The sequence below is a fragment of the Drosophila montana genome, unplaced genomic scaffold (genome assembly GCF_035044405.1).
Source record: "Drosophila montana isolate Dmon_TW-CO22-7 unplaced genomic scaffold, ASM3504440v1 contig_2666_1, whole genome shotgun sequence".
NCBI classification, from domain to species: Eukaryota; Metazoa; Arthropoda; class Insecta; order Diptera; family Drosophilidae; genus Drosophila; species Drosophila montana.
This window is the reverse complement of record NW_026997533.1, coordinates 459,016-467,324: the sequence shown is the minus strand read 5'-3', so window position 1 is coordinate 467,324 and position 8,309 is coordinate 459,016. Positions and strand designations below refer to the sequence as shown.

At 39.4% G+C, this 8,309-nt stretch overlaps 1 protein-coding gene across 3 annotated transcripts; it reads right to left on the bottom strand.

The window, feature by feature from the left end:
* Positions 1-552: 552 nt before the first annotated feature.
* Positions 553-4,869, bottom strand: LOC135429374 (uncharacterized). Of its 3 annotated transcripts, none has more exons than XM_064683646.1 (6): positions 4,611-4,869; positions 2,605-2,804; positions 2,294-2,311; positions 1,881-2,148; positions 1,520-1,778; positions 553-880 (listed from the first exon to the last, which is right to left on the bottom strand). In XM_064683646.1, the coding sequence occupies exons 1-6, from the start codon at positions 4,792-4,794 to the stop codon at positions 763-765; spliced, it is 1,047 nt and encodes a 348-aa protein (XP_064539716.1). In that variant the 5' UTR covers positions 4,795-4,869; the 3' UTR covers positions 553-762. The 3 variants fall into 3 exon arrangements, with proteins under 3 accessions (XP_064539716.1, XP_064539718.1, XP_064539717.1); XM_064683648.1 differs by having other exon boundaries at positions 1,968-2,148; positions 4,611-4,868; XM_064683647.1 differs by lacking the exon at positions 2,294-2,311 and having other exon boundaries at positions 555-880; positions 4,611-4,867.
* Between the last annotated feature and the right edge of the window lie 3,440 nt (positions 4,870-8,309).

Genomic DNA, 8,309 nt, shown 5'->3' with positions numbered 1-8,309 from the left:
GACTTTGTAGTGGCTGTTTTAACGGGCGAGTTTGAACCAACAGGTACGCAATCGCAGTTCTAACCCCAAAAAGTGAAATGTTCTAGATCTGCGTTGACTATACGATAAGCTAAATACCATGTTAAGTGTAGCTTAATCCAAATCGATCTTTATCGATCAAAATAAACGATAAAAAATCGAACTGCAGTCGGACTTTTCCATCCGCTGAGCTCAACTTCTTCGCAGTCAGAGATAAAAGGCAACTCTTCAGATACTTTGATGCAGACGTCTCTGGGGTTATATATGCTTGTCTAGATAAATATATATAGATGTACACACATATATATTTCATTAGTTAAGATCGTGTGTCTGCCTTAAAAGGCGATTCAATTGAATTTGTTGATTTCCGTTTGGCATTGAAAATTGTTTTTCATGATTTTTATTTTATATTATTTTTTTTTTTACTGTTAGACAATCGAAACAAATTAAACGCCTTTTATGGGCCTTTAATAATAAAACTAGGCAAAAAAAAAAAAATTGACAAAAAAAAATAGAGTTCACAAGATGAAAAAAATGTTTGTTTAGGTGGTTTTTTTTTTTTTTTTTTTTTGATTTTAGCCAAAATAGGAATTATTATAGTTGTTGTTGGCAGCGGAAACGTTCGAAGCATCCGTTCAAAAATCGAATAGAGAATTGTCGTCAATGGGTTTTGGGGTCGGGACTGGCTGCTTATCTAGCCGGAACATGTGGGGTCGTCTTCGTCTCTGTCGTCTCTGTCGTCGCTTATGACCTCGGCGGCTTAATTAGCTTGCTCGTGGGCGCCGGCAGCTTGCAGAAGCCAGCTGCGTCGAATACGGGCAGCAGCTCGCGCACACGCCCCGGTATTGAGCCATCCAGCATGCTGTCGGAGAGAAAGAGAGAGGAGAGCGTGAGAGGGAGAGAGAGAGGGAGGGGGGAGGGGGGAGAGGAGAGGGTGAGAGAGAGAGAGATACACTAAGCGAACATTTCAAGCATCAACATCTTTTACTTCGTCTTAGTCCAAGATTTGTTGTACTTGATTTAAGAAAGTCGTAAGTCAAAGTGTTCTCCACGCGAGAGTGATCGACTAGGAGATACCCTCAATCCAGTGTCTACCCTGAATATACTTAATCCCTTGCTTTCTACATGTACACACACACACATAGACGACTTTATGGAGTAGCTGAGCTTCTTCTTTTCCTTGGCCCACTCTATGAGAACTACATTCCCGATAAACTCAAGTGTTTACAGACCGATTCATATGCAATTTTCAGGTCTTAAATAAGTCATCCAAAAGTGTACACATACCAAATTGCAAGGCTGTAGCTTTTTAATGTCTCAAAATCGATATTTATCGATATGTCAAAAACGATAAAAGATATCGAAAAAAGGAACATAAACTATCAAATATAAAGAAAGTCTGCTCCTGATACTTGAAATAATATGGAAGTAGAAGCTAGATAGAGCGAGAGGGGGAGAGAGAGAGGGAGAGAGAGAGGGGGGGGGGGAGGGCTGTACTTACCGACGCTTGTAGTCAATTTTGGCGCCTTTCAGGGAGATGTTCGCCTCGGTGGGAAAGAACGTGGCATCGTAGAAGTTGAGGCCGTTCTGCAGCAAAATGTTGTACTCATCCATGGAGGCCAGCGTGATCCGTATAACGGCTGGCGGCAGCTCGCGCCGCTCCGGACGCTCCGCCTTCTCGATGGCATCGCCCACAATGCCGCCGCCGCCGCCTCCGGCTCCGCTGCCGATGAGGCTTTTGGCGCTGCTGCTGCTGCTGCCTGAAAGATTTGTAGCTGGGCATGAGTTTCTGGCCAAGCTGTGGGCGTGGGGTTGGGCGTGTGTGGGCGTGTGCTTTGGGTCGATTGGTTTCTGTACATTACTTCGCATGGCCGCACGGCGCAGCGTCTGGCCCGGGATCGGGATCGGGTGCGGAAGCGAAGATGCTGCTTTCTGGATCAGCTGCTCACCTTCAACCTTGTCCGCGCCGCCGCCCGCCTGGCTGGGGCTGGAATAGATGTGAAGGCGGACGACCTCAACCACCGAGTCGAACTTGTACATGGCATGCCGTATATCCTCCACGGGCAAATCCTCCGGCACATCCAGCACGTACAGCGTAAAGGTCTTCCGCGGCCGACACGGTATGGCAATCTGAAAGGAATCCACAAGCAAAGATCGCACAGATAGACAAGATTTATAGCGGGCTTTATATGATATGATATGATGATGGGTTATTTGGGGAGGAGACAAGTTGGATGAGGAGGAGCTGTTGCCAAGGTATCGCCAATGTACTCACGCTTCGCGAGAATGTTTGCTGCAAAAATGTTAAAAAGGTTTTGAAAGATTTCAGAATTCAGTCCTCAATGGGAGAGCGGGTGGGAAAGAGAGAGAGAGAGAGAGAGAGAGAGGGAGAGAGAGGGAGAGGGAGTGGGAGGGGGAGAGAGCTCTACATTTGGTTATAATCGGAGTGTTGCCAGCTCAGCTGCTTTCTAGCTAAATCTGGCCATTTTCAGCATGTAACTAATCTAGCTACTTTTTGGCTAGTTTCAGCTATTTTTGGCAGAAGTTGGCAACACTGTTGGGAATGCCTTAGAGTTGTCCACTTACTTTGCGATAGAATCGGGCTCCGGTCACCTTGTGGAATCCCTTCTTGAACACCGCCTGATAATCATCCGGATGTGAGAACTTGAACAGAATTCCTGTCGCCGTCTTCGTCAAGCTGAAGCAGCCCTTGAAGCTCATCTTCTCGCATATCAATGCGGCGCGTTCCATGGACAGTTCATAGGACGGGGTCAGCAGAAAGGCGCCTGCAAGTTCCGAACAAGCTCAAGTTAGTATCTCATTGAAACTACATAAAACTCGGGCTAAATTAAGGCGAGATTAAGAATAATCTCTCAGATTTGCCAATATATAAATATTTCGTGCGGGCTCCTGAAGTGCATCTCATCAATTCCAGCTAAAAGTTTGAGGTTAGGTTTTATTCCGGCCAAATTAAATGGAGTTTAAGGCGAATCTTCTTTCAATTTGCCATACGTAAATGAAATACAATTCATATGTATGCATATTTTCAGGCAGTTCCATTTCCTCTTCAAATTTTTAGGTTAGGTTTATATTCACTTTACAAGGACATAAACTCCTAAAGCATGCAGGTAGAAAAAATATGTTTATTTTTGAAAAGAAATGGATTTAATACTATTTTTTGATTTGCCAAACGAAATACATAAATATTTCAGGAGGTTCCATTTAGCAATTTTGATTCCTCTTCAATTTTTTAGGTTAGGTTTCACTTTATAAGGACATGAACTCTTAAAGCATGCAGAAAATTTATTATTATTAACTTTAAAAAGAAAAGTATTTAATGCTTTGTTTTTTGACTTGCCAAACGAAATAAGTCTATATTTCGGACAATTCCGTTAAACAGCTCTCATTAAACCTTGACTCCATTTAAAAGTTTTAGGTTAGGTTACACTTTATAAGGACACGCACTCTCAAAGCATGTCGGAGCAGTTAGAAAAAATACTGTTAACTGCGAAATGAAGAGGTTTTAATGCTTTTTTTAATTTGAATTCCAGTTGAAAGTTTTAGGTTAGGTTAAACTTTTTTCTCCTTATGGTCCTTTTGACTCCTAAAGTATGCTATTAAAAAAGAAATTGTTAACTTCTGAAAGCCGAAGACCTAATATTCTTCTAGTTTTCCAAACAACAAACATGATTTTTTCGAGCTATTCCATTGAGTAGCTCTCATTCATTTTTGATTCCTCTTTAAATTTTAAGGTTAGGTTTCACTTTATTCTCCTTCGAAAAAGAAAAGATTTCATAATCTTCCAAAAAAATAGATATAATTTCGTGCAGTTCCATAAAGTAGAGCTCATTAAATTTTGATTCCTCTTTAAATTTTAAGGTTATGTTTCACTTTTCAAGGACATGCACTGCAAAAATTAAAAAAATACATATAAACTTCGGAATACCGAAGAGTTAATACGCATAAAGACGCATCTTTCCCAGGTGTGCTATATATATCTACACTTTCATAGGAGAATTATATATAGAGTCGATATTGAAGGGTTTCTACCCAAAAGGGCAATGTTTATCTTGAGAAACAAAATAGTTTTTCATATGAAAACTTAATTTTCGACTGAAAAGCAATTACATATAGATGATATGGGGATCTGATCCGTCGAAGTACGACACATGGAAATATGGAATCAGACAGAAGGACTCGTCTGTTGATGCTGTTCGCAAATATATGAATATATTTCATAGATTCGGAGATGTCTGTCATATTAATCCCTTGCAAATACACTTCAAGACTGTTTTTCTTAATTTCCGAAAACTTTCTTGTTTAAAAAAACATGCTATTTAGAAAAAAAGTTGCCTCGAAAATATTTTCTAAAAAGCAGAAAAATTTGCAATTTTTTGTCAGTTTTCTAAACAAATTTTAAACAATTTTTTTGAGTGTAATTTCCAAAAAGATTGGAAGATTGGAATTGAAAATATTTTCTAAAAAGCAGAAAAAATGTGCAATTTTTAGTCCGTTTTCTAAAAAGTAGTTGGAAGTAGTTTGAAGATCAGGGTGTTATAGATTATATTTATTTTTGGGGATCGAGCGGCGACCTTTGGTTAGAAAATTGTCGGGCGAGGAAACTTCGGAGTCGGAATCATCCTCCCGCTTGTCGGCCCACTTCGGCTCCGACGACAACTTGTGGGCGGCCATTTTGGTGACAATGCCCGCAGGACGCGGCCTGGGGAACTCGTTCTTTTCACATTCCAGATCCGAGACGTTGCCAATATAAGACATAATTCCGTGTTTATCGAACTCGAGCTTGAAGAGTGCACGATTTTTTGAAAGCAACTGAAACGTTGAAGCCTCTTCGCAGCGCTTTTATACGCTCCGACGAGTCGCATCTCTGCTCGGTCGCATCGACCCAAGACCCAAATGAAAGTCGAGCACACACTCGCACACACTCACACACACTCGCATACACACTCGCACACACTCGTACAGCCCGATCTTGGTGTGGCAAAATGTCGGTCTGTCGCTCAAATTGGAAGTTCTTACAATTGGAATTAAAACGTGAAACGCACTTAAGAATAAACCAAAAGCTTGCAAGCACTCGACTAGCAGATACCCTCTACCCAGCAGATACCCTCTACCCAGCACCCGACTGGCAGATACCCTCTACTCAGCACTCGACTAGCAGATACCCTCTACCCAGCAGATACCCTCTACCCAGCACCCGACTGGCAGATACCCTCTACTCTCTACCCAGCACCCGACTGACAGATACCCTCTACTCAGCACTCGACTAGCAGATACCCTCTACCCAGCAGATACCCTCTACCCAGCAGATACCCTCTACTCTCTACCCAGCACCCGACTGGCAGATACCCTCTACCCAGCACTTCCACACACACATGACGCATGCGCAGCGTCTTCTTCTTACTTTGCCCCTACCATATGAGAAACGCACTCTCATTTAACTTGGGTATTCGTAGACCAATCTTTACGACATTTTCAGGGCTTCGGAAGTAGGATGAGATATCGAACAAAATAAGTCCAATGGAAAAGTTACCCAAAAAGGGACATCTTCTGCATTTGTATAAACTATGCCAGACCCAAGATACTAAGTTGAGTGTATCTAGCTCTTAAATTCTTTGAGCTGTGCTTAGGAAACTGCGCTATTTATCGATATTTCGGAGGTAGGGTGCGTTATCGACCACAATTGCTAGCCCGTTCACATCTGAAGTTTCTAGCATTTTTATTGTCCGAGATCGACGCATTTACACAGAAGGACAGACGGACTTGGCTAGATCGAATCGTCTATTGATCCCGACCCAGAATATTTATACTTTAAAGAGTCGGCTGCGCCTTATTCTGCCTGTTACATAGCTTTGCACAAAAACAATATACCCTATTTAACCATTTCCAATGGGTTCAGGGTATTACAAAATGAAAACTGAAACGTTCCACATGGATCCTCGCCTCGAGTGGGCGTAACAAAACTGGGTGGGTAAGTGGGAGGCGTGGCCGATATACATATATATATATATATATATAATGGGGCAGGTTGACGCCATCGACAAACGTCAAGAGCCCGCGTCAAAAGAAGCGCCAAATGTTGCGTAAATTTCAAGAACACGACTTTATAAGGGCAATTGGCAAACATTTAGTTGGAACACATCGCATTTGGAGCGCACAAATGTTCCAGCGCAAAATGCCATCAAATCAGGTAAATTAAAACAAATATATATATATATATATAACAATATGGAACATTTACGAGCTGTTATCACATAAATTTGTTGGACTCTTGGAAAGAAAACCCTTTAGCTAAGCAGAAAGAAAAGCAACAGAAAATGTTAATTTTGAAAGTTAGATTAAAATATAGAGCAGAAAATATATATAACTTTTTCTATTAAATTGATTTTAAAAAATAGATCTATACAAAATATAAACATTTTTGATATTTAGCGTCTGTTACCCGGCCAAAAATTATAAAAAAGTTTCATTTTCGAACTGACCTCGATTTTGAGAAAAAAACGTGATGTAACCCCTTGCCATTTTGTTGATTTTGGACAAAATTTAGATTTTTATTTTTTTGATGCCAATCGATAATACTGATCCTTACGAGTCCAAAATGGTATAAAATTCCCAAATCGGACATTATTTGGCCAAATATTCCAAAAAATCATCAAAGAAGGTTGACTTTACAAACGAATCGGTTTTGGGTCAACCACTTTTTGTAACCCACCGATTTTGAAAATGTTTGAATGCAGATTGATAGTAGGGATCCCTACGAATTCAAAAAGGTATAACATTTCAAAATGGGACAGTATTTACCCGAGATATTCAATAAAAATCATCAATTTAACACATCGATTTTGAAAATGTTTGAATGCAGATTGATAGTAGGGATCCCTACTAATTCAAAAAGGTATAACATTTCAAAATCGGACAGTATTTACCCGAGATATTCAATAAAAATCATCAATTTAACACATCGATTTTGAAAATGTTTGAATGCAGATTGATAGTAGGGATCCCTACTAATTCAAAAAGGTATAACATTTCAAAATCGGACAGTATTTACCCGAGATATTCAATAAAAATCATCAAAAAAGTTTTGATTTTGGAACCTACCCCGAATTTGAGAAAAAACGTGATGTAACCCCTTGCCATTTTGTTGATTTTGGACAAAATTTAGATTTTTATTTTTTTGATGCCAATCGATAATACTGATCCTTACGAGTCCAAAATGGTATAAAATTCCCAAATCGGACATTATTTGGCCGAGATATTCCAAAAAATCATCAAAAAAGGTTGACTTTACAAACGAATCGGTTTTGGGTCAACCACTTTTTGTAACCCACCGATTTTGAAAATGTTTGAATGCAGATTGATAGTAGGGATCCCTACGAATTCAAAAAGGTATAACATTTCAAAATCGGACAGTATTTACCCGAGATATTCAATAAAAATCATCAAAAAAGTTTTGATTTTGGAACCTACCCCGAATTTGAGAAAAAACGTGATGTAACCCCTTGCCATTTTGTTGATTTTGGACAAAATTTAGATTTTTATTTTTTTGATGCCAATCGATAATACTGATCCTTACGAGTCCAAAATGGTATAAAATTCCCAAATCAGACATTATTTCGCCGAGATATTCCAAAAAATCATCAAAAAAGGTTGACTTTACAAACGAATCGGTTTTGGGTCAACCACTTTTTGTAACCCATCGATTTTGAAAATGTTTGAATGCAGATTGATAGTAGGGATCCCTACGAATTCAAAAAGGTATAACATTTCAAAATCGGACAGTATTTACCCGAGATATTCAATAAAAATCATCAAAAAAGTTTTGATTTTGGAACCTACCCCGAATTTGAGAAAAAACGTGATGTAACCCCTTGCCATTTTGTTGATTTTGGACAAAATTTAGATTTTTATTTTTTTGATGCCAATCGATAATACTGATCCTTACGAGTCCAAAATGGTATAAAATTCCCAAATCGGACATTATTTGGCCGAGATATTCCAAAAAATCATCAAAAAAGGTTGACTTTACAAACGAATCGGTTTTGGGTCAACCACTTTTTGTAACCCACCGATTTTGAAAATGTTTGAATGCAGATTGATAGTAGGGATCCCTACGAATTCAAAAAGGTATAACATTTCAAAATCGGACAGTATTTACCCGAGATATTCAATAAAAATCATCAAAAAAGTTTTGATTTTGGAACCTACCCCGAATTTGAGAAAAAACGTGATGTAACCCCTTGCCATTTTGTTGATTTTGGACAAAATTTAGA